Source organism: Haliaeetus leucocephalus, unplaced genomic scaffold (assembly GCF_000737465.1).
Source record: "Haliaeetus leucocephalus isolate CR32 unplaced genomic scaffold, Haliaeetus_leucocephalus-4.0 Scaffold406, whole genome shotgun sequence".
NCBI classification, from domain to species: domain Eukaryota; kingdom Metazoa; phylum Chordata; class Aves; order Accipitriformes; family Accipitridae; genus Haliaeetus; species Haliaeetus leucocephalus.
Window position 1 is genome coordinate 239,796 of NW_010972842.1, and position 26,450 is coordinate 266,245.

At 43.1% G+C, this 26,450-nt stretch overlaps 2 protein-coding genes across 2 annotated transcripts in view; one reads left to right on the top strand and one right to left on the bottom strand.

Moving 5' to 3' along the window:
- CTTNBP2 (cortactin binding protein 2) overlaps nucleotides 1-1,517 on the top strand; it is an 86,869-nt gene extending 85,352 nt beyond the window's left edge. Inside the window, exon 23 of the mRNA XM_010573987.1 lies at nucleotides 172-1,517. Within this exon, the coding sequence (XP_010572289.1) occupies nucleotides 172-417 (246 nt within the window). The 3' untranslated portion in view covers nucleotides 418-1,517. The remainder of the gene's footprint in view (nucleotides 1-171) is intronic.
- Nucleotides 1,518-9,481: 7,964 nt separating this feature from the next.
- CFTR (cystic fibrosis transmembrane conductance regulator (ATP-binding cassette sub-family C, member 7)) overlaps nucleotides 9,482-26,450 on the bottom strand; it is an 89,025-nt gene continuing 72,056 nt past the window's right edge. The window contains exons 23-27 of the mRNA XM_010573988.1: nucleotides 23,762-23,917; nucleotides 15,654-15,743; nucleotides 12,394-12,566; nucleotides 11,935-12,040; nucleotides 9,482-9,688 (exon numbers count right to left, since the gene is read on the bottom strand). Coding sequence (XP_010572290.1) covers nucleotides 9,482-9,688; nucleotides 11,935-12,040; nucleotides 12,394-12,566; nucleotides 15,654-15,743; nucleotides 23,762-23,917 — 732 coding nt within the window. The remainder of the gene's footprint in view (nucleotides 9,689-11,934; nucleotides 12,041-12,393; nucleotides 12,567-15,653; nucleotides 15,744-23,761; nucleotides 23,918-26,450) is intronic.

Consider the following 26,450-nt stretch of genomic DNA (forward strand, 5'->3'; position numbering starts at 1 on the left):
AGAAGCAAAAAAGAGCCGTAGTTTGTTCACCAAGTAGTACGAAGCTGTCATATTCAACTGCAAAAGATTGTAAATAACAAGGGTTCCATGGGGCTAGTAGCGTTGGTTGGTTGTTTTTCAGGTCAAATGGCAATAATAATTTATACAGAAAATGCTTTTTTTTATTCACAGGATGGAATGCGTCCTCTCAGCAGCAGTCGAACTGTGGAAAGCAGCAACAGTAAATCAAAGACAGAGTTGGGTGTTTCAAGAGTTAAATCTTTTCTTCCTGTTCCTAGAAGTAAAGTCACCCAGCCTTCTCAGAATACTAAAAAAAGCAGCAGCAGTAATACAAGGCAAATAGAGGCAGATAATAACACAAAAAGAGAGATTTGGAATTTGCACAAAAAAGAACAAATAGAAAAATCTAATAAATAAGCCTGCCTACCATACAATTTTCTGTGTTCATATAATCTCTATTGCAAAGAACCAAGTACTCAAATATGTAAATATTTTTTAAAAATAGACTGTTTCCCTGTAATGTAAAGTTTGTACAGGACCACAGTTTTATTTCTATGTAAATCAGCTGGAAATTATATTGATTTAAACTTCAGAAATGGGCAGTTCTGCCACCTTCTTAGATGTTTGGGGTTTGGTTTTTTTCTTCTTTTATTATGAAAATTACTCGTTTAAATGATAATATTCAGGGGTATTACCACAGGATTCTGTTTGTGTATATACTGTACATAAATATTATTCTATTAAGTTCACATGTTAAACTGCATTCAGATGAGTTGCACAATATGTACAGCAATGGCTTAAAGCTATTGTACATGCATTTTAAAGACGTGTTTTTATCTTCACTTAATGAAAAATTAATGGAATGTGGCAATAACTAAAATGATTGGAAATGCAGATCAATTACTTTCAGCTACAAGCCATATTAAATCCTTTGATTTCCCCATCATCTGCCTGCTGAATTGTGATTTTTTTTTTCTCCCAAGCTTCTCTTCATCTAAAATGTCATGAATTTCCGTTATAACTTTTATCTTTTAAAAAAGGAAAGAGATTGAGAAATTAAAATGCAATAAAAGTTATTTTTCTCAGACTCTTATTCTTTGATAGAATTGAAGAAAATGTGATCATTTATTAACTTAGTTTTTCTTGTATACTGTAAAAACTTTTATATACTTCATTAGTGTTTTAAAAGTATCGGAGAAATAATAGCGTTTTACAGAAACAGATTTTACGGAAAAGGAATTTGAGCACAAGCTTAACTACAGTATTATCAGAGATAATGTAGTAGCGATAACATGAGTTACTATGTAATTATCAATTTCTGTTGTGGATTAAAGATGTAATTGCTGTGAAATGATATTTGAGTTGCAGTTAAAATTAAATCTTTTTAATTTTTCGCCCCACTACAGAGGTAGATCATGTTCCCATGAGGGAGAATTTCTACGAAGGGAGTATTTCCCTAGTCTCTCCTTACGGTAGCTACAGTTGTATAGTTGTGAACTGTAATAACGTGGAAACGTTCGTTGTCTCGATACCTCATTTGGTAGGCAGAGGAAAGTGCAGAGTTTGCTTGAGATCAAACTTAGATGCCTTCCGGTGGGCTATCAGGAGGTGGGTTTGAGAGCTATGGACAGTGACGTGGTCATGCCTGTAATTTCCAAAGTAGCATTTTTCTCAAATTAAGCCTGGGAGAGGAAAGGATTACCTGTTTCCTAACGCTTCACCTTTATATGTAAAACAGTCATCCCAAACTCATGTCAATAAAATTTTTGTACTGCATATTGTCTTTCTGTCTCTTAGTTGGGGGGGGTGGGTTTTCTCTATTGAAACAGAATGTTAGAAGCTTATTTCTGTAATTATTTCCCGCACAATATATTTAAGAAAGTACCATGTCTTTTGGTAATCACTGTTTATTAAAACTTGAATTTCTTGTGTGATAGTAACATATAACTGGATACAGATGATTTCTCTAAAGATTGATCTTTTTAATTTTTTTATTTTTTGCAGTAATGTTGGTGCTGAAAAATGGGATGCTACTTTTTCAGTTGGTTCTTAGCAGAATGAATCAGCTGCAAACCACTGTAGGTCAGAGCAACGGGTCTCAGCAGTTAGGATCCCTCAAGTGCTGAAGCGGCGTGAGCAGCGGTGTGGTAGCTTGTGTGAGAAGCTCAGGCGTGGATTCCATGGTGAGGAGGAACACAAAATGGAAAATGTTTTTTGTAGTGATCACACTAGTTGCAACATCAGGATTTGTAATAACAATAAATCCTTTTTTAAAAAAGTGCTATAAGAAAAGAAGAAAAATCCTGACATCCTTCTGAACTAGGTTTGTTCTACATTGAAAATACACCTTGGAAATGTCACACCTCGTTAGTTAGATCTGTGTGGGAAGATCTTAGGCACTGTGTCCCAAAGCATGTTTTGAGATATATTTTAAGACTCTGTATATTGTCTGTGAGAATCAAAAGTCTTCTGTGCTGTACTTTGAGTGAAAATCTGCAGAAGACAGAGTAACTTTGATCATCTGTTCATGATTTGAAAGTTAGGTCTCTATTGCTAAATTTAGCATTGCCTTTCAATGCCCTCATTATCCTTTCTTTTCAGCCTGCTGTCCTAATCTCTCTCCATCTGCATCTTTTACCCGGCTGACTTCTACCTGCTAGCATTTTGTTTGTCTGTCTTTCAGTTCAACGCAGTCTGTGATCTTCATACATCTTTAATTACACGGCATTTTGCAGATCTCCTAATTGAATCTTATCTTCTGTAGCAACTGTTAAGCATTCTTGTTAGGCCATATCAGTTCCTGCCCTCAAATGGTGAACGCCACATAACCATAAAACAGTTTGCATGTGAACATAGAGGCTTCTGTGTTGGTTTACCCTTTGGATTGTGATAGATTGTGGAGAAGCAAGGCAAGGCTCTGTTCGTGAGTTCAGGGCATCACTGTATCTTCAGGTTCTTCCTGTGATGCTGCAAACAGCACTCCTCATACATGACTTGTAATATCAACTACTCTCATTTTAGGTTAGTAACGGGCAAAATCCTTTTTCTTCATTCCTTCCTGTGTCTTAAGCAGGGAGGATTTCAGTGTGCTATCTATGGTGGACCACGCTGCTGCGTGCTGCACTCCGCTCCCATCTATTACCTCCTTCCGTATCTTTAAAAGAGGTGAGGTAAGTGGAGACAGAGAGACCCTGTCTACATGGAGGAGTATCTCAGAAAGTACATGGAAGCTTCTAAGATTGCATCCATTCCCCAGGCCACTTTTAATTTAGCCCCTATCTATACCACACTCCTTATACACGGTTCAATCCTTTCAACCAGAGGAACGTGAAAGATCATTCTCATCCACCAATGACCTTGATAAGTCCTAAACTTTCCAGCTCGCCACTTCAGGTCAGTCCTCAAAATAAAAGCTTTCAGCACGTCTTCTACAGTTCTTATTTCTTGACAAAGAAAAGAACATTGGATATGTTCCTTGAAAGAATGAGTCCATCAGACAACATTTGCCTCAGTTATTTAGTTTGCTGAGCATGAGATCCAAAACAAAAAGTGTGACAAAACCCCCTTCTTCATTCAGCAAAGGGAGCAACATTCATCAACGAGAACAAACTCAGAGGGCCTGAATTGCTGAGGTGTGTCTCCTCCCATAGTACAGTTCAAGTGATTTACGAACCAAATCAAAACTGCCCAGATTTCCAGTAAAACTGGAGAAGCAGAACAACCTCTACAGGTGGAAGATGCTTGTGGAAGGAGCCAGTTTGGAGAAAGGATGAGGGACCACTTTCTTGGTGCTTAACTCTGGCTAAAGTGATGTTTATGATGTTCAAATAATAATGAAGAGACTTTAGAATTCTAAAGTGGGCTGTTCTTCAGAAACTTGAAGTCAAAGTGACTGTTAAGGCAGCACGAGGTGTGTTTGTGCTGGGCTGTAGCAAAGGCAGACTCAGAAGCCAGAAGTTTGCTTTTGCATACAGTTAGGATATCAGAAAGAAAGGACTTTTAATTCCAAGGATTTAGAGGAAGAGAAGAAAGTCTGGAAGAGGGGAAATAGTTCCTCAGCACAGTGGTAGTCTGGCTGTAGTTTGGCTAGCATTAGCTCAAAAAGGAGCTGGGATGCCTTTCCCTGTGTCACACAGTGCAGTCCAGGCTTAGGAGAAAGCAGAGCACAAGCAACTGGCAGGTCCCGTCGGTGCCATGTTTCTTTTCCAGCTGCAAAAGTCGTGCCAAACTCACAGGCTCATCACAGACGCAGCAGCAGTGAGTGCAGGCCCTAAACTTATTGGAATGACCAAAATTCATTTTTATATAGTATGTTTAAAAGGTTTGGGGAGAGGAAACTTTAAGAAAACCCGTTCACACGTTAAAGCTTTGATCACCATGAGAAGGAACCTGTTGAGAAAGAAAATAACAGGTGTCATGGTTTAACCCCAGCCAGCAGCTAAGCACCGTGCAGCTGCTTGCTCACTCCCCCTGCACCTACTGGGATGGGGGAGAGAACTGGGGGGTGGGGAGTAGAACTTGTGGGTTGAGATAAGAACAGTTTAATAGGACAGAAAGGAAGAAAATAATAATGATAATAAAACCAATAATAAAATTACAATAATAATAATAATAAAAGAATTGGAATATACAAACCAAGTGAGGCACAATGCAATTGCTCACTACTCTCGAACTGATGCCCAGTTAGTTCACGAGCAGTGATCCCCCCCCAGGCCAACTCCCCCAGTTTATATCCTGGGCATGACGTCACATGGTATGGAACACCCCTTTGGCCAGTTTGGGTCAGCTGCCCTGGCTGTGTCCCCTCCCGGCTTCTTGTGCCCCTCCAGCCTTCTTGCTGGCTGGGCGTGAGAAGCTGAAAAATCCTTGACTTGGTATAAACACTACTGAGCAACAACTGAAAACATCAGTGTGTTATCAACATTCTTCTCATACTGAACCCAAAACATAGCACTGTACCAGCCACTAGGAAGAAAATTAACTCTATCCCAGCTGAAGCCAGGACACAGACAAGAAAGTTAGACATCACTTGCAAACCTCCAGTTGCATTTACAAAGGTTGTATTTTGAGACTGAAGTAAGTAAGTCCTGGTGAATAAAATTAGTAGTAATATTGTTTATCCTAAGAACAGGAAATTGTTTTTGGAGAACATGAGGGTTTGTAAAGGAAATGTGTTACTGTATTGCATTGTGCATTGCTTAATTTACAAGATTTTCAGGCAGCAATTAATTGTCCATTAACGAACAATTGTACATGCAGTTCTAAAGTACTTTTTCTTTCCAAATGTTAAATCATAGCCAAGTAATGCTAGAGCTTAACTACCAAATCTGTATCAGAAAGAGGAGAAAAATATTACCAGAATACCTTTCAGATAAAGTAAATAAAATGCAACAAATTATATAGTTCTGAACTGTCCTCCAACAATCAATGCTAATTCAGAATTAATCTTGGTGCGAGGAAATGTTTTAAAAGGCACCTTTTCCAAGAGCTGCCACATTTCAGAGAAATAACTTAAACCTGTTGCTTCAACAGGGCAGAATTCCAGAAGTGCGGAGGCAATCAGGCATTCAGCAGCTCCAATGCTGGTGTAACAGGCTGAGGGATGCACGGCTTGTGGAAATGGAGGAGGTGAATCTTAAGAAAGACTTTGGAAATAGGTATTTAATGAATAAAATACTAAAGCTGGTAAAGGCACCAGTTAAGCAACTCTGAAAGCAAAATAGTTCTCTGGACTAGCAGGCTTGTTTGACCCCAGTGAGATACTGAGCAGTTCCCGCTAATGATGACTGTCAAGCTGCTTTGTGTAGTTATTTTGTATGTAAGATTAACGAAGATGGCTGAATGTGCAGCGGTCAAGTTTGTTTAGGCTAACCTTGCTTGGCAGTTGCTGTCCTAAGAGCTGCTCAGGGCTGTACTAGCAATTTGGCCACCCTTCTCCTCTGTACTTAAGAAGAGCTACAGATCCTCTGCAGAGTAATTTCACTCTTGTCTACTTTATTTGGTTTCTTCCTAGCAGGCTATAAAATTAAATCTTCATGTGTAGTATTAGAGTCAGCATGCTCTTTTTGGCCATATATTGTACAGACACACCCCTTTTAATAGTACAAGTGTGTGTTTTTAATAACAAAAAGTGCTTTGGGAGGAGTATTATTTTTTTATATATCTATCATCTGCTTTGTTTTACCAAATGTATACAAAGTGAAGCACATAAAAAGAAAAATTCTCTTAAATAATACTCAGCCTGTGTTTATGAAGGTCGTTGTTTGTTCTTTTCTTCCACTGTGCTTAGGTTATAGCCTCATTTTCTTTTCTTTTTTTTCCCCTCCTCTTGTGCTCCATTTTCCACCATGAACAGCATGTGCAACTTCCCAGCTTAGCTTTGGGCAAACAGCCCTGGGAGTTGTTATCCCACCGACAGCAAGTACAAGAACGCTTATTCTAGACGATAACGTGGTCTTCACGACCTTTGTTGGGAAGCAGATGCTGTCCTCCTCCTCATTATGGAGGCTGGTACCTGCTGTTCCAGCCTGAACTCCAAAGCAGCTGAAGCAGTGTTTTTGGACTGAAAGAAGTAGCATGTTTTTCTGCAGCCTTTTCCCACTTGCCCTCAGAGGGCAGAGAGGGAAGAATTTCTGCGGCATCTTGCCTGGGCTCTTTGGGACAGGCAGCACGGTGGTGGTAGTTGGGCACTGGCGGCAGAAGCTGTTTCGATGAGTGTTGTGCTACAGAGCGGGGGCAGTCAGTTAACTGACTGATTTTTTCCTTCAACGTGCTCCTTCTGAGTGCTTCTATCAATCAGGAGCTTCCACATAGGTCTCGTCTACGAAGTGCTCCTGCTGTATTTACCTTGTCCTTTCTTGAAATGTCTCCTTGTCTGCTCAGTCCAACTTCCCATCTCCTAACTCTCTCTAACCATGACCCCCGAAAATTAACGCTACCAATTGTGCAAGCTTTGAAGCGCGCATGGATTCTGATGACACAGTGGCTCTTTTCTGCTGATCTTTCCATATCATCTTGTTTATTTAGATAATAAACTCTCCAGCATGGTATGTCTGCTACTCTGAGTAACATCCTGAAAACGAGCGATCCTTTGGCACTCCTCCTTGGGCTTGGCCGCAGCACAGCAGCCCTGGCCTCCTGGCCAGGCTTGGCCACGTACGCTGTAACAACTTGTACAAATGGAGAGCTGGCTGAGCGAGAAGGGTGATGATGCACAGTGTGAGGTGAACAATTTGAGGGGGTAGGGGGGATGGAGATGGGATTCAAAGCGATGCTTCTTCAATATACAGTTGGGTTTCCGTTGTTATAAGGGCTAAAGCAAGCAGAGCGTAGCGGCAGAGAAACAGTGACATGGCAAAATTGAGACTCAAGGGGATCCGGAACCCTCTGTGAGCAAGAGGCATCGCTTCATAGAGAAAATCAGGCAAAGCAAGGAGATGCTCATGCAGACAGAAAGAGATCCAGGTAAGTGCTAGAAGACAGACAAGAATAAGAGTACAGTATGAAGGACCAGGCAGGGCTTAAAACAAGACAGACAGAAAAAGGATATTTGCAGAGGGAATACATAATGAGGGTCAGAAAATATGTAATACGTGGGACAGAGCCAGAGGAAACCGAGAGTGGGACAGGGCGAGAGGCTGCTCCAGAGCGAGCTCCGGCGCCCGCAGGCTCAGCAGCCCGACCCGGCCGTTCCCAGAGCGGCTCTCCGCACAGCGCCCGGCCCGGCCGCATCCTGGCACAGGTGGGGCAGAGCTGCTGTCGCTATGAGATGCCTAAAAGAGTTTATTTTCCAGACTTGCATGTGCTGCTCTTCACAGCTTTCGGGCTGAAGCAGTGACAGAGGTACAAAGCTCATTCGTGACCGCTTTGTACTGCTGAAGCATTTGCGTGGTGGTGCTGCTACCTAGCTGGTACCGGCGGCCTCGAAAAGCCTCTTTTTGGAGCCAAATGACTGCCCCACGGGAATAAAGGAGGCCCCGTGGGGAAGCCAGCGGCTTCTACCCGCAGCACAGCGTTGCTCGGCCGGGAGAAGAACCGGCAGCACCACCTAGTGCCGCCCGACCCGGTCCCGGTCCCGGTCCCAGCCCCGGGAGGTTGGGCGTTAGCGAGCGGTGGTGCAGGGAAGGGGATGGGTTTGTTAAAAATGATGCACCTGTTCTGACGGGCAGCAGTCACTGCGGTGGAAGTGGCAGGGTAGGTCTGCGGCATCCGCACCGTCGGTGGGCGGGGGGTGGTTGTAACGTGTCGTACAGGCAGTTTCTTTTTTCTTTTTTATTTAAAGAAAAAAAAAAAAAAATCTAAATGTCTGTATCACTAGAATACTTTAGTGCACAAAGACAGCATTGGACAGTACCTGGCCTAACTCCAGGGCTGCCCTCGTTTTTAACAACTCTATCATAATGTGACATCAGAGACAAGTAGCAAAAAAAACCAGACCACCCCAACAATCCAAATATAAAACTTTTTGTACAAATATATTTTTCTTTGTAGTACATAATCACTCTTAAAATACATCATTTCCTTAGTAAATGTTTGCAACAATATTAAAATAAATAAAATATCCTAGAGAAAGTTCAGTTTCATCACAAAACTGCCAACCAGAAGAGTATAAAAATTAACTTCATTATTAAAGTCGACTTTAGAGAGGTTTCTTCTTCTTCTTCTTTTTTTTTGGCCAGAGTAAAAAGCATGTAAAAGTGCCAGACCTATGCAGACTATTAGAGTTCCACTGCCAGGAGTCCTGCCTTTCACTAGATACTGATGTCAGCCTGCACTCATCCCGCTGCGAGTGTGTGCAGGGTCAGGTTGACAGGCTCCTAGGCTTTAAGAGGAAATACCAAGTCTCCCTTAATCGTGGAGACATGACAGATGTTGACTGGCTTGCAAGTCAATATCCTCTCTTCATTCATCCTCACCTACGCACACAGAGCGGTGTGCTGTTATGAAAGGGCATTTGGCCTTTTCTGCTAACTTGAAATTACCGTTGCTGCATGGAAAACAAAGAGAAGGAAGTTTTCTGTGCGCCTTGCTGATATTGTCCCTTAATTCATTTGCAGGAAGTGAATCCAAAGAAGCTTTTTACATTCTGATTTTTCTATTTTCCACCCAGGTTTGATTATTTTTCTCACATTCTTCCTGCTGTCTGGACCTCTCACCCCAGTAAGAACATTTCTAAAAGTTTTCTGAAATGATTATGTTGGGCTAGGCAGGTTACTTCTGCTTGCCATTTCGTCTGTACCGAATTAGAGCAGCTTTTCAAAGGAAGTCTGGTTTTACCGTTAAAAGTGGCAAAATGTCAAAGAATGTACTAACTTGCACACAATTAACCATAGAAGGGAAGTAATTCCCAAATGCACATGTAGTGAACACCTCCTGCAAGGTTCAATTTGTGCACAGCTCCCACAGGTTCAGAAGTGCTGGTCCTGTCATCGTGGGGCACTGCTGACGACTCACTCCACAAAAAGGGTGCCCACACCACATCTCACAGCCTCGTCTCCTGCACTTCTTCCTCCGTCTCCTCCTGCAAGGCAGTGATTTTGGGTCGAGGTTTGCGTTTGCTGGAGTTTCTGTGGTGTACTGGGAGTATCTTAAGGCGATCGGCATGGCTGATGGCTTGCCTGAAGGAGCTCTTTTCGTTCAGCAGCTTCTGAATGGATTCATACTGCCGCAATTTATTGTCCTCGATTACCTGAAGAACCATATCACTCCATTAGATGGGCAGTGGCGGTGCTGACAGAATTCAGCTAACATAACTAATGGAGCAGGGAAAAGACTTGAACACATAACAGACATCTTCTTCTAACAGGAAAAGCCAAATTTGCAATTGCAATTTCTAATTTATAGTTTGCAATTTCTAATTACAACCATAAAAACAGACATTAAAATTTTAACATGTGGAAAAGGTGCCTATTGCTCAAGTTACAAAGTGCCGTTGGGCTTGTGGTTTCTCCTTGCGACTTGATTTTGACCTCTGAGATCGTTTGTTGAAGTCTCCAGGTACTGTGGCATTCCCCCAGCATTGCTAAACTGCCCGGTTAAGAAAGCGTTAACTGCAGAAAATAGAGTTACATTGCAAGCACAGGGAGAAGGCTGCCAGCAAGGTGCCAGGCCTTCTTTGCTTTCTTCTTGCCAAACAAGGAAGCGCTGCTGGCCTGTGTTTGAAGGAGACAACAGGTTTGCCCTGTACTGCTGTGCCAGCCTCCTCTGTCAGGCAGCAGATGGGGAAAAATCAGGCTCCTCTGCTGGTACTGCAATGCCAGCACATCTTGGGTGAGGGCACAGGTCTGACGGGAAAGAGCTTTTAGCAGCTCTGTTGCTAAAATGTTGTTCAGAGGGTGGGAAACCTACTCCAGGCAGACGCTACCTGCCTGCCGGGGCTCTGCGGACACAGCCGAGTGCAGCACGGGCTGGAGGCAAGGCTGAAGTCATAGAATCATAGAATCATTTAGGTTGGAAAAGACCTTTAAGATCATCAAGTCCAACCATCATCCATGCCCACTAAACCATGTTCTGAAGTGCCTTGCCTACACGCTTTTTTAATACCTCTAGGGATGGTGATTCCACCACTTCCCTGGACAGCCTGTTCCAATGCCTGACAACCCTTTCAGTAAAGAAATTTTTCCTAGTATCCAACCTAAACCTCCCCTGCCGCAACTTGAGGCCATTTCCTCTCATCCTATCTCCAGCCACCTGACAGAAGAGACCAGCGCCCACCTCACTACAACCCCCTTCAGGTAGTTGTAGAGAGCGAGAAGGTCTCCCCTCAGCCTCCTCTTCTCTAGACTAAACAACCCCAGTTCCCTCAGCCGCTCCTCACAAGACTTGTGCTCCAGGCCCTTCACCAGCTTTGTTGCCCTTCTCTGGACACGCTCCAGCACCTCCATGTCTTTCCTGCAGCGAGGGGCCCAAAACTGAACACAGGACTCGAGGTGCGGCCTCACCAGTGCCCAGTACAGGGGGACGATCACCTCCCTGCTCCTGCTGGCCACACTATTTCTGATACAGGCCAGGATGCCGTTGGCCGCCTTGGCCACCTGGGCACACTGCCAGCTCATATTCAGCCGGCTGTCACCGGCAGGTCTTTTTCCACCAGGCAGCTTTCCAGCCACTCTTCCCCAAGCCTGTAGCGCTGCATGGGGTTGTTGTGACCAGAAGTCCAGGACACGTCCAGGAGCAGCACGTCCAGGAGGACGTACAACCTGCCTATTGACTAGCCTGCTTCAGCTTCAGACTGTATTCCTCCTGCTGTGCTAATACACCCAAGCAAATACACATGGAAAATGATGTTTCACTCTGCTAATAAAATGAAAGTCCTCTCTTATGGAACAGTCAGGAGGAAGGAACCTCATTTTTAAGAACAATTACATAACTTGCCTTTTATTTCCTTTACTAACCATTTTTATATAACAAAGGACATAGCCCAGGACTTCAATAGTTTGTCACCTTGATTAAATGAGAAAGGAATATTCAAGCGGCTTCATGAAAGAAATCTGCAATTCTGACCATCAGATGTTTTCTCAGGAAACCCCTTTGCCCCATGGAGCCTCCCATTGCTCAAGAGCAAGTGCAGCTGTTTCTGCATTAGCAATGTTGAACCTCTGTGAGATGCTGGGATTTTTCTGGAGCTCCTGAGCCAATCAGCAATATAAGGCACCTGGATCGGCAGCTGGGTAACCTACACAACTGTCCTTCTGGTTGAAAGAAGGAATCCAGCTCTTCCATAAAGTGACCCAGCTCATCTGAACACGGGTGTCTATGATAAATCATGTGCAAGAGCAAACAGGAGACTGCTGCTCTTCTACAGGTGACTGGGTTACTCAATGCCCTGAATGACCCCCATCAATCCAGCCAACTTCATCAATTCTGCCTGGTGTGTTTTGCACACTCATCAAATGTAAAGAAACAACAGTACGTGAGACTATGAGAAATGCTCACCAAAAATCGCTGGCACTCCAGCATCGCCTCCAGCCTGTGTTCGGAGAGTATCACTGTGCAGTTGGCAAACGCATGCTTCAGAGTCTTCCTGATCACTTGGGAAGTTCTGAAAGGCAAACAAGCATCAGCGTTTAGACTGCAATGTACATGTCAGCACAGCTCATAACTTTATTGATGGTATTTAATAGTCTAGCTGCGTGTTGTAAAGCTCATGTGCACGGACACCAACACTCTGCAGTGTCTCAGCATGCTGCATTTCTGCTGTGAAAGTGCCTATCAGCCATAAAGCTAAGGTTGTAACTGGGCTTCCCTGATCCGCCATGCAGAATTACTAACATACATTACTGAAATCAGGTTTAGTAACAGACCAGATGAGTTACAGAAGGTCTCTTTCAGTGGTGCTGCCTCACTGATTTTCTTATTTCATATTAGGAGACAGAAGAAATGATCAAAACGTACACAGGGTCCAGGTGAGCGCTTGGTTCATCGAGCAGCAAGATTTTAGCTTTGCTGAGAACTGACCGGGCAAGGCACATCAGCTGTTTGTGGCCGTGACTGAGGACACAGCCTCCATCCACAAGAATGAAATCAAGCTGGCCTGGAAATTGCTCAATTACAGACTTCAGCCCAACCTGCCAGAAAGAAAAAGGACAGGAGAAATCAGTGAGATACAGTTACTGCTGACTGTGGGTACAGCAACCAATGCCTTTAATTTCCTTGCCTTTCATTTCTGACAGCGAAGAGAAAATATAAATTGATGAAAAAGAGAATCTGTCCTACAAAGACTACAAGCTAGTAGCTGGATGATGTGAAAAGCACTGTTGACTCTTACAACATGCTAGGATTTCTGTTAGGAAGCTGAGAGTTAATGCTTCATTTGTTTGTCATATACAATGAGTTTTTGCATTTTGACCAAAACACTCTTGAGTTAGCAGGCTAGAGAAAGCAATATATTTCAAACTTTTTATCCAGCAGCGATGTACGTCATTGGAAATGTTAAGGAAAGTGACTTTTGAAAGGAAACCAGGCCTCTTTGGTTACTAGGAGGGTAAAAAGAAATGACCGAAATTCACATGCTACATTACAACAACAGAAGAAACAACCCAGGTCACCACGACCGTTGTCTCTATGGCTCTGAGAGCGTTTCCATCTGCTCCTTTTGCTGCCCCAAAGGTCTTGTGCGCTTTGTTCTTACTAATGGGACCATGGGCTTCCCTCTAGCACTGCTGACAACCTATTTTCAGGGGCGACCATGCCAAGTGGAGTGCTTCACTTGGACCAGAAACCAGCATCCAGCCCAGGAGATGTCCTCCGTTTCTTCCAGTGCTCCTTTTTGCTCTCATTGGCAGATGCATTTTGTACACCTCAAAGCAAAGTTTTGCATCTTCCACAGGTCCAAACTGACTGTGCTCCTTGGCCTAATCAGCAGCGTTTACAGAAAAATTTTTGTACAATATGAGAACTAGGAAACACATGCAAGTTGCATTGCTCCAAAAGACGTTATAAAAACGTGATGCAATCCGAGTGCTTTATGAAGAGCCCTGCTTGGATTTTTGAAGTATTACTGATCTGCAATTCATTTTCATTCCAGGGAAAAAAAAATTGGAATTCCTCCTTTGTGTTTCCATTTTACATGGAAACCATATTAAATTGGGGGGTGTGGGTATGTCTGTTGAGTTTCTGAAGAGTTCGTGGTTGTATTTATAAGAAAATTAAGGCCACTGCTTTGTTCCTCACTCCTCTTTTGAAGACACATCATGTCCTTTAAAGAAATTTTGCAACTAATGGCTGGAAAAGGTGCTTTCTTCTTAAAACTGCACAAGGTCTCTCCATGTACCTGTAGGGTCCAGACAGCTGACAGCAAGAGTAAAACTCAGCATAAAAAGTTGACTCAAGTCTGACAGATTCAGGTGCTGAAATATGGGGGCATTAAAAAGTGAAACATTTGACGTGTTCAGACAATGCCTTGCTCTCTGCAGCTGATTGCGAAGAGCATAAAAAACTCATGCTGATGTCAGCAGGATCCTCCAAATCCTCAGCAGCCAACATGGGTCAGGGATAAGGTGACAGCTAACTTTCTTTCTGTGCCATGCTCCCGGAGTTACACTCACTCACTGTCACTAACAAGCCAGATTTCAAGAGCACGAACTTTGTAAACAATCCAATCTCTTCTACTAAAAAGTATTACAGCTCTTTTTTCTTTTCTATTTGCTTTGCTCTCTCACCTGTGCAATGAAAAACCCTGCATCGCATATGGATTTCCCAAAGTCCTTAATGATAAACACTTCAAAATAAATTTTTTTCATGCCATTGCAAATGAGGTTTAGCTCTTTAAAATTGCAGGCTTGATTCACACACACAGTGAAAACAATCTTCAAAAGCAAAAGTAGAGCTTGTCTTTTCAAGAAAGGGGATGTTAATCTACACTCCATTTTTTCCCCAGCCTCAGAGAAGCACAGTGCTGAGCACCCTGTTGCCTCTGCTAGGACCGGCTGAAAAGCTCCTGTCACATTTAACCAAAAATGTCATGATGCTTTTATTTGACAGTAATAGAAACTCATAGAAAGTGTCTACTTTCCTCTTTTCCAAACACAGGGAAGAAACTAGATAAACCTAAAAGAGAGAGAACACAGACAAAGTTAACCTCCTGGATGGGAAAGGAGGAAGCTTTTGGATTAAGTCCCACACTGGTAAGCACCTTCTGATACTTGAGACTTTCTATGAGCAAGGAAAATGGCACTAATTCAGTAGTCAGTCTGTATTAATTAGATCACCCCTACCCTGGAAAGAGAAATGTCCTTTCTAGGCTGCAGCTGTTTTCCTCCTATAACTCCCACCTGCCTTTTCCCCAGGCATTACATACACCTGTGCAACCTATTAAGCACTGTCAGAGCCAATAGGTGGCATCTGACAACCGTAATGCACGGGGCTCAGCTCAACATGGAAACAGAACTGTAAAAATCTGGCCCCTAATCTTGAAAAAAAAAAGTTGCTAAAACCTCACCATAAAATTAGAAGAAAAACCTTGGGGTTCATAAACTCTAATATTCTGTGACTCTTATTTTCAAAGGAAGAGGCAGCTGCCTGTGACACAAGCAGTACATAAGCCGGAATGCGGTGTCAGAGTGCTCCTTCTCAGCTGGCTTTATGTTGGTCTGAAAATCGCAATAACTGGAAAATACTTTGATGAAACATTTTTCTAAGCTGAACATAAATATTTCTTACTGCAATAACACCAGTCTTATTTCTAGGACAGGCCACATACATTTTTTTTTTTTTCTGGCCTCCAAAATGTTTACTAGTAATTTTTACTCATTTTGGTAGAAAAATGCCTTGCAGAGATTTCATATATTTGCCAAAGCATTAAAATGAGAAAAGATTACAGGACATTTGCTGTATCAGCTTCCTCCACTTTTTTTTCTCTCAGGATCACCCAGCAGAGCCAAACATAAAACCTCACCTACGCTAAATCACTGCATGAGGAACCCAGACTGTGCTATATGGAAGTTTATCTTTTGGGTTTTTTTTTTAATCTCTGACAAAGGCTCCTTTTTATTAAGTAATAAGGAAACATGGTTTATAGCATAGCATTATCCTTCCTCAGCACTTTTTTTTCTAAGACACTGTATAAATGTAACGTATGACAATCATTTGACCGACACTGCACTCTGCTGTAACCACTTCACCAGATGGATACAAATACCACTGAACAGTTTTACCTCCTCTGCAACTTTCCATATTTCTTCATCATTCCACTGCCCATAAGGATCCAAATTCATCCGAAAAGTTCCAGAAAATATGAACACTTTCTATGAGAAAAAAGATATACAGACACAGGTAGATAGATACCCTGAAACATTTTGTAAAGCATACAGAGAAAGAATGACCTGCTGCCATTACCAGATAGAGCTTATTGCAGGTTATTAAAAATTTTGGAAAACACTGTTCCAAAAAAACTGATTTTAAAAATCCTTATGTTCAGTTTTTGGCAACTGTCTTATTAAAAACTTACCCAACCTTGTCCAAAAAACAGTAAAAGTCACATTTCAGCAGTCTTCAGGATAAAAGATTCCCTGTATTTCCATTTCAGAATAAGCCTTTTAAAAACAGTTTTTTGATTCTTTATTATGTGAAACGTACTTAACAAAAAAAATCACTGACCCATAGCATGTGTTCCCACAATTTTGTTTTGAGACAAAAAAAACTCCTGGATATTTGTCGGTATTCAGGAACAGTGTCCTAAGTTGGTTTTCATCAATGAATTTTTCTTCTTCTAATCAGTTGTAGCCAAATATATATTAGCATCATTCCGTTACCTGACATTTCACCATGTCCCCGTCCTACCTCAAAAGAGATGGCGTTTTTTTTCTCTCTCTCTCTCACTGTCACATCACTGAGATGTGACACAGCACGACCTGATTCACGATTGTAGCAGCAACAACCTGCTCTCACACGAGGCTTCCCTGATGGATGCTACGGCCCGTGCCTTCTCCCTGCTCTGTCCTGCACCTCCTTTCCATCACACAAGATGAAGAGGATGCACATTTCCCGGCACTGACAGCACGTCCTTCTTGCACTGAAGTTTACTACTCAGTTCTGCGTTTCTCATCAGTTTAGGCAAGCAGATTTAAGCGAACATCCCTTAGATACACTTTTTGTAGCTCTAAAAGCAATGACTCAGACAAAATTAAATATTTGTTTAATCTCTTTTTACGTGGGGTGGGTGTGTCAGATTCTGGTGGAAATGAGGTTCTTCAAGGGACACTGAGGTTGCACAACATTTCTTGTGAGATAAAACCAAGCTGTTGCTTTCTATGCTGTGAGGTACACCTGCTGCTTGTAGCAGGGAGAACTTGCTCGCAAAGAATGTAAGTGCATGCCTTGTTGAGAAATATTACCATTTGCTTACTCTTTCCTTGTACATATGGAACAAATACCAAGAGGAAAGATTTGAGACAATTATTTTCTTCTCTATTGTCTTCCTAAAGAAAATATTTATTTAGAGAAAAATGTGTTGAAATGCCAGCGATTCACAGCCACATAATTTATTGGAGTCTTGGTAGTCAAATGCTACCGAAAGCAGTGAAGGACTAGATGTACCAGCAGAAAATGGCTGAGAGAATATACTTAGCAAGTACTTTCTCAGAGTTTGGCCAGTCTACCACAATTTCCATCTGCCCTAACCCGGGAACTTGGCATTCTTTTATCAGATTTCAAAGTGATTTATACACACATTTACATTAATCATTTAATTATGATTAATTAAAAGTTTAAATGTGGCAGAGGAAAATAAATTACATTAATTAATTTGCTTAATTAAGATATGTAGGCCATTACCAATAACTTATTTGGTGTAAGAGAGAAAGAAGTACCTGACTGAAGAGACCAGAGGAGAAAAGCAGCTGCACCGTGGTGCCCTGCAGTCAGTGGGCTGGATTTAAGCACGGTGATACCTTCACCACACGGCCAGCAACACGCTGACCGAGTTGCAGCAGAGGCAGCAGCGCACACAGCTAAAAGTCATTGAAGCGCTTTGGGTATAGACTAGGGGAAAGAGTAGACTCTTTTATAATCATGATTGTTAATAACAGTGAATGCTTCGGTGAAGTACAGCGCAGCCCTTTTCCCATGCCCTGCACTGGTCCGGTGGCCTGAGCGGGGTGATGTATTTGCAGCAGGATTAGATTCTTCCAAGCAGTGGGTGCGGTAGAAATAATAACGCTGCGGAAACAGTGTCAGACGTGGGTTTGTTCACACTTTGAGTGCCATACATTTAACTAATGGAATAGGTATTTTCATTTCTCAGTGGTAAAGAATAGTTAACTGAACAAACCAGTTTTAAAGAAGATAGGGCTGAATAACATTCCTGCTGAAGTGCAGCAGGCAGAGAAATAAAGGGAACTAGTTTCTTCAGAAACTGCTGTTATTCCTAATAACTGTGCTTTCAAGAACCAGGGCACTAAAAGCAAACTAATCCCAAAAGTACTTCCCCCCCCCCCAAAGTAAATATTTCATTGTCCTGAATTCTGGTACTTCTCTCTCCATTTCAACACCTCCTTCCTCCCAGCTCATTAGAAACCACATAGAGTTCACTTGAGTAAATATCATGTGAGTCACATGGGCAGTTTAGAGTCCACTTAAAAAGAAGCAGAAAAAAAAAAGCCAAAATTTTTAAAACCTAGAAGTCTAAAGTGAAAAAAACCAAAAGTGAATCCCATGAACTTATGTGTTATTTATAAATATGGAAGAAGTAGAAATAAGGAGAGTGTTGGAAGGGGGAACGGATGGCTGGTGAGACTGGCAGCAAATCTGGAACACTTTCCTTCTCGGTCACTTGTTCAAATTCACCCAGGATGGTAACGGGTGCGAGTATACAGCAAATAGTTTCTCAGACCTGACATCCACTCACAGGCAAAACACTCAGGAATATAAATATGGTCATGTTTATGTTCTGACCACCTCAAATATTGAAAGGCATTAATCCCTCTCAGTGACTAGAGCCTCTGCATATTGGTTACGGTTTGGGATACACCCAGCTTGTGGCAATAAGCTTCTTAAGTGATTTAAGTGTTAGGTGGAGAACCAAGACCCTTGAGTACCTAAGCAAACACATACAGAAGAGTAAAGCATCAGCTGACAAGAGGCTGCTAAGGAGCGAGAGTATCCCGGCTGTGAGTAGCTGCTGTTGCAACGAAAGACAAACTGTGTGCAGGTCCTCAGTGAGACCCATGGACCCTTGTTTCCATACTCCCCAGGGCTGGAGAACAAATGCAACATCAGCTGGAACCAGACACCAGCTCCATGCACAGAGAAGTTAGAGTAACAACAATATGACCTCCATGTAGCCTCCCCCACTTCGTATATATTATGGCAACAATATCAACATGAAAGAACATCAAATTACTATGTGAATGCTTTAGTATTAGGTGCAGAGTTAGAGGTTTTGTTTTCATAAGTGTCATTTAGGGACTTGACACTGACATTAACATATTTACAGACAAGAATAAGAGCACGGGAGCAATGAACACCTTCTGCAAGTTTTTTGGGACCAGTTCTGTAACGTTCTCCCCTGAAGATGCTAAAACCTCTGCCTCCCATAGAGGCTACTGGTAAATGCAAGTGCTGTGTTCCTGGCAACGCTGAACCCATGACGCAGAAAGCAACCTATATACTGCCCGAAATGAGCATGTGGGGTTTTTAATTAATGTCTCCAGGTGCTCTGTGCATGGGACTGGTGCAGCAGATACTCCCCGGTTTGGTGATGCTGCCTCGTCTCGATGCCCTGCAGGAACCAGCCTCTGCGGGACCACCTCTGGGAAGCGGCGGCTGCCCCGCAGGCAGCACCGTGCAGGAGTGCCCCAGCACTCTGCAGAACAGCCACCCCCGCAACCTCCGAAACTGAACAGCCCTGAAGGGTATGAGAAGCGATGAAACAGTGCTGGAGACAGACAGGCAGAGAGACAGACAGATATGAAGTGAGATAACTACTGAAAAAATGGAGCTACAAAGATAAAAGTTGTGAAATTTCACTTCTTAAGTAAAATAAAGGAGCAAAAGTGATTTGGTTTTTTTTCTTGTCAGCTGGCAGTCCCAGAAACTGTAGTAATCTTTTTCTCCGTGCTAAACTTGATTTTAACTCTATATGGAGTATTTACACACAGAAAACGGTGTTAGATCTGCCAGGATGTAGTGTAATAACACTCAAGAAGACACCAGAAGTGATCCCCTTCCTTTGAGCTAGCAGCACCTTATCGGTCTCAGATTTCTCCTCATTTATTTTAATGGAAAATTGGCTGCAGGTCTCCTGTTCTCCATTCAAAGCCAAATTTCTGAAGGCATTTTCTCAATTTGACTCCATTAAATACTTCAGGATGCAATCTGCATGACAACCTGTATGCAGTGTGTTGAAGCCAGATGCAGCTGGATGTCCTTGCCCCAGAAACGCGGTGGGGAAACTCTTGCAGAAGAAGCATAGGAAAGGACTGCCCAAAAAGAAGGGACGATGGGCTGCGATCATACTTCAAACAGCCTGTTATCGCTGGAGTAATTGCTTTGCATGAGAAGGACAAACACCCTGTAGGAGCAGCGCTGTGGTCAGGCTGTGCTTCAGCAGCGCAGGCGTGTGAGGAGCTACAGGAAGGAACTTCCTTGTGGGTGCTCCAGGAAACGTTTTATATGGTATACTTCTTCACGCCACTGCAATGTGCTGACAGCAGGATCCGAGATGCTGAAAGAAACAAGTTTTTGCCTTTGCTTTGGCTCAGCGTGATCCCTGACGACCCTGCAGGCCATTCCAGCATTGCCTGCATGGAGCAGATGGCAGTGTGTTAGGACGCTCTGTGTGCTATGCAGGCGCTCATCAGTGAGGTTCCCACAGAGGAAAAGCACTTCTTTTCTTCTAAATTGGGAAACTTAGGGATAGGGAAGAGAAGGACAGTGTTGGAAAGTTTTCACAAAGAAGTACGCCTCAGGTAGAGCTCTGTTCTCTTTTTGTTAGCGAGGCCTCTCCTGGAGACAGCAAATATCCAGGTGCTGCTCTAGGCCAGACTCCCAGGAAAGAAAAGGCAACTTTTTTTTTTTCCCATTCTGAAGCTGTAGGTGAACAGCAAAGAACAAAAGGCTCCCTTTGTTCTGCTGGGAAAGGCAGGGTGGCATATGCAATTTCTCTTCTTTGCTGGGAAAGTGCTGGTGAAAACTTCATTTTGTTCTGAATGCGGGAACTTTTGAGGCATAATGTGCAGTTCTTTGGCAAGGCTTTGGGACAGGACCTGCGAGCTGAAGCACGCAGACAGGCTGGCAACACTTGTGACCTTCCAGAGAATGGAGGGCTGGGATTTTTTGGCATTGATCCATATATCAGGGACTTCCAAACTGAACTAAATGTGTAATTTTAACAATGAACTAACAATGCACCTCACCAGCAGAAGGGCAAGTTACACTGCTCGTGTAATAAATGTCTCTCGCATTTTGCTGATGGCTGCAGAACAATGTTTTCTATACCGTTAGTGACTCTATAGTGAGTACTCAGCTATGAGAATTATTAACCGTATCTTTCACTGGGACAACAAGGCTACTTGCTACCAAGCATTCAGTTTTCTCCTCAGTCCATGCGTTCCCAAGGACAGCTGGAGATGGAAAGAACAAACCCTGCTGGGCAACCACATCCCAAGGGAAGAAAGGGCTGAGAGCAAAAGGATGACTATGGGAGAGACAGGGAAGACCCTTCCAATACAGAAAGTTATAGTTGGCTGTATAGGAAAATTTTGCAATGGAGACATAGCTTATACTGGTAAAAGCATCCTTCATCCTATACAGCCATCCTTTGGAGGACAGCTGTATAATATACCTGTTCTCCAAACTAAATGGACGCAGCTGCATTTGCAGTTCACTGCACAGCTGCCCCTATCTGAAGGGGTGACTTTTTTTCATCCTTGCAAGCAACAATCATGCTGCAGTACTGAACCAGCAATAATAAGACATAAAAGTTTACAGGAATAGGTAGATGTGAAAATGTTGAAGAGAGGACAGAAAGGGTGACAACAGGTCAGCTGTCAAAGGGCAGCTTGCTGAGCAAGCTTCAGCTCAGCAGGCAGTGTGTGACCAACCAGGCTGTCGGTAGAGCTCAGGCAAGAAACAAATCCAACCAGTGGACTCACCACTGCTCTCTTGGTTCGTTTTGTTGAGGGTGTAACTTGGCAGTGAAAAAGGGTCTGTTCTGGCAAGGTCAAAGTGCTAAAAAATTGCTGCCTTTGAGGAAATTTCAGAGCATGACTGTGGAAATGCACAGGGAGGCAAGAGTTGTGCCTTCTTTGCATGCTGACTTTAAAGAAATGCCATTCGGGCTACTGTGGGATAACATTTTTGAAAGGGAAGCTATCACAACTAAAAACCTGATGATTAAGTAGAAAAATTAGATTTTGAGTCCCTCTTGTGTTTGCAAAATCAAAGCTATTGTGTTTCCAGCATGAGCATTTCAGCATCTAAAAGCTACCAAAGCCAAAACAGTGCCATCAGGAACACCTCGGTCAGAGTTAAATCCCACCTCCATGACACTGAAGTAGTTCAGCACTGACTATAGCGACTGAGTGACAGTCATATTAGGGACTTCACTACAATAAGTTTGGTTTGTTGTATTGTGGTAGAAAGCAGAATTTAGCCTACATACACAGCAGAGGGTGAAAGTGAAGACAGACCTCTGCTCTGCTCTGATGGTTATGGAAAAGAAAAACACTATTTTGAAAATGTAAACCTGACAGTGTATTTTTTAGTTAAATTGGCTGGCTGTCCCAGAGCCCCTCCAACTATTTTACAGTGCCTCATGTATTCAGTGTACAACAGGTTTATACCACACATACGTTCACTGCAGCTCACCAGCTTTCGAAGACAGTAACCACCTTCCTAAGAGAGCAGACTACCTAGGAACAAACCAATATGCACAGAAAGCAGGTGGCAACTCCTTTACAGTGGGGATGGGGGAAATGGCACAATAAGGGTTTGACAGCTGACAGTCAAAAGTAGATCCTTGGTCACCCTGGTTGGCCCACTCCTTTTGGGCCTGTCAAGGAGTGGGCCAACCAGGGTGACCAAGGATCAACCGATACTTATCAGTCTCTGGGGCTAGTAGCTACCCCTCAAGGATGGAAAAAGGCGAGACAGACCGCACGTCCCCTGACAGTGTGGCAGGCTGTTCTGCAGCTGGTGTCCCTCTGCGTCCCTATACCACAAATGAATCATTGGTAAGATTATAGTCAACTGTTACTTGAATTAATCCGCAACACTCACAAGATTTCCAAAGGAATGAACATTGTGATGGAAAAGACTGTGTATGCTTAGTAGCTGAAGAACTATCCAGTGTATAGCTTTCAAAGAAGAGAAGCCCATTAAGTGTTACTCCTGTATCAGTGTTGTTGGAAAGGACTGACAGCTTTCAACAACAAAAACACAAAACATGGCATTAAAATTTTGCACAGTTCATTCCTACCTTTACAGTGAGCAACGACTTTTTAGTGCTACAGCATGCAGCCAATAATGTTCATTTTTGAGACAGACAATGCAGAGCTGTAACTAATATAGGACCCTGGTCCAGTAGCAGGGACATTGACAAGGGACTCAGAAGCCCTAGGTTTAATTGTTTACTCATCCTTAGACTATTTTTCTTGTTCCAGTTATTTGAGAGTATGAGGGTGCCTAAATCCATGCGAGGAGCTGCTTCCTTTTTCATCTCTGAAATGGTATTACTTCCCATATGCCAGGACTGCTGCAAGCATAAATAACATGAAGTGCTCCCTTATACATGCATCATGACATGGTAGTGAGAGGTCACAGTTAAAAAAAGGGATGAGTCCAAGTTGGGCATCAGCTAGTGGTCTAGTAAAATATGAGAAAAGCAGTAATTCTGCTACCAGCCTGTGAGGTATAGTATCCACATGTTAACTATATGTGATGTAGGGCTTTAGAAAACAGTAGCTGAGAACACCACTGATTGTCTTTTTTTCTTCAGGTGGCACTATCTTACTTTGAATCAACATACAAACTTTTTCAGAGGTGCAGGGATAAGCAGGCTACGAAAACTTCTGTTTGAGTGTGCTGTACCTTCCCATTTCTAGAAGAGTTCTTGTGCGAATGGCATAGAAACCCTCAAAAAGTGGAGTTTGCTGTGAATCATTGCATCCATCCATTCATCCCACTCCCCTTTACACAATATCTTTGCATTTTGTTTCTGTTTCTCAGCATAAAACAACTAACTTCCAGCTTGAAGGTAACTATGTGTGTATGGATATAGAACCAATGAAAATAAAGGCACACAAATATACAATAATCTCATTACCTGAGGAATCACTCCAAATGCCTTTCTCCATTGCTGCACACTGACCGTGTTCCAGGAGACTCCATCAATCTGGATATCCCCTTCTGTATCCAGCAGTCTTAAAAATGCAAAAAGTAAAGTGCTTTTTCCTGAACCAGTTCTTCCCAAAAGGCCTACCTGCAATGCAAATCATAAAAGCAAACATTTAATACTGCTCACATATTAACCACAGACCAAGGCAGAAACACGTAGAGATCTCAGCAGTGGAGAACAATCCAAATGGATCTCAACAGGATAGTAAATGTCGTTCATTTGGGAATGATAAAAGCAAGGGCTGAACAAAACACTGGGTCAGACCCTTCTTTGTTTTGTTAGAATTAACTAAGATGAAAAATCTCTTAGTCTACCCTTAGCTGAAGAACAGAAATTTGCTTATATATTCTCTTGTACTGATTAGTCCAGAATTCTGTGCCTTTCCCCTTTCTTTTGCTATGAAGCCCTCTTCAGCAAAACCCGATCCAGCAGACAAAAACCAAGTAGGGCATGCATTTGAATCACACTAAGCTACTCCATTTCCATGCAATTGAAAATAAAGGGCCTAACTCTGATCAGACCATGAATTTGTAGTGGGGTAGTTTTGAGGCAGTGGTCACAGCACACACCATGCCGTTGCCAACCCCCAAGCAGCAATGCAAGTCCCCAACCTGCCCAGCTGGTGCTGCCTTTCCTCACCTCTTAGGTAGGAAGAAACATAATACACAGGGTTTTTTTAAATGTTGTATTCCCCTTGTGGGATTGCACCGACCTATTGCTGGAAGGAGCAATATCTGCAGTAACCACCAGCAAATGCTGAGATACTGCCTTTTCCAATAGCTGGGTTTTACACAGCTAATGATGTCCTGTCTGAGCGTCGGCTACTTTTGTAGGGTGACAATATACATGTAAAGGTGAAGAAGGGGATTCTTCTTGCTGCCTGGCATCCTTTCTGTAACAGTGCCAAGGGCCCCCAAACCAGAAGAGCAGTCTGCACTTCGTTGCACCAACCCAATCTATTGATTGGGTAGATTTGTATTCCAATCTACAAAAAAGTTGTGAAGGAAGACCCAGGGAACTACAGACCTGATAGTCTAACCTCAGTTCCTGGAAAAATTATGGAGAAGATTATACTGCGTACTATTGAAAGGCATTTAAAGAATAATGCAATCATCAGGCACGGTCAACATGGGTTCACAAAGGAAAAGTGCTGCTTAACTAATTTGATATCCTTCTATGATAAGGTCACCCACCTAGTGGATGAAGGGAAGGTGGTGGACGTAGTTCTTATTGATTTTAGTTAAGGCTTTTGATACTGTCCGTCACAGCATCCTTCTGGACAAGTTGTCCAACTGTGGGATGAACGGGTTCACAGTGCCCTGGGTGAAGGACTGGGCTCAAAAGGATGTATTGAATGGGGCTACATCTGTCTGGTGACCGGTCACCAGCGGTGTTCTTCAGGGTTCAATTCTAGGGCCAGTTCTGCTCAATGATCTGGGTGCAGGAGTTGAATGCACCGTTAGCAAGTTTGCTGATGATACCAAACTGGGAGGTGCTGTTGACTCTCTTGAGGGACAAGAGGCCTTGCACAGGGATCTAGATAGATTGGAGCATTGGGCAATGATTAATGGAAAGAAATTTAACAAGTCAAAATGGAGGATTCTGCACCTAGGATGGAGTAATGCCGGGCACAAGTATAAACTGGGAGAGGAGTGGCTGGCGAGCAGCCCTGCAGAAAGGGATCTGGGGGTGCTGGCTGACAGCAGGCTCAATATGAGCCAGCAGTGTGCCCTGGCAGTCGAGAGGGCAAACTGCATCCTGGGGTGATCAAACAGAGTATAACCAGCCGGTCAAAAGAGGTGATTATCCCGCTGTATTCAGCGTTGGTGCAGCCTCACCTTGAACACTGTGTGCAGTTCTGGGCCCCACAATTTAAGAAGGATGTGAAGGTCCTTGAATGTGTCCAGAGGGCAACAAAGCTGGTGAAAGGGCTGGAAGGAATGTCCTATGTGGAGCGGCTAAGGAGTTTGGGCTTGTCTAGTTTGGAGAAAAGGAGGCTGAGAAGCAACCTCATTGCTCTCTACAGCTTCCTGAGGAGGGGGAGTGGAGACAGAGGTGCTGATCTCTTCTCCCTGATGTCCAGTGATAGGACACGTGGGAATGGTTCAAAGCTGCACCAGGAGAGGTTTAGACTGGGCATTAGGAAGCATTTCTTTACCGAGAGGGTGGTCAAACACTGGAACAGGCTTCCTAGAGAGGTGGTAGATGCCGCAAGTCTGTCAGTGTTTAACAGGCATTTGGACAATGCCTTCAATAACATGCTTTAACTTGGTCTGCCCTGAACTGGTCAGGCAGTTGGACTAGATGATTGTTATAGGTCCCTTCCAACTGAAATAGTCTATTCTATTCTATTCTATTCTACTCCCTCAGCAGAGGAAAGCTCTCCCCTTTCCTGCTTGTTTTACATGTACTTCCCTGTGGGGCAGAGACAAATCCTCTCCAGTTTAAGGAGCATGCCCCAATTCTGGAAATGCTACCTCTGAGTCTGGGGTTCATCACTGAAATTGGATCACGTTCCTGAATCATAGCCATTGAAAAAAGGATCTTTGTTTTAAATGCTTTGCCCCCTCTCTGTACAGTACAAAAGTATCTTTCATTTTCCATACTCCATTGCCTT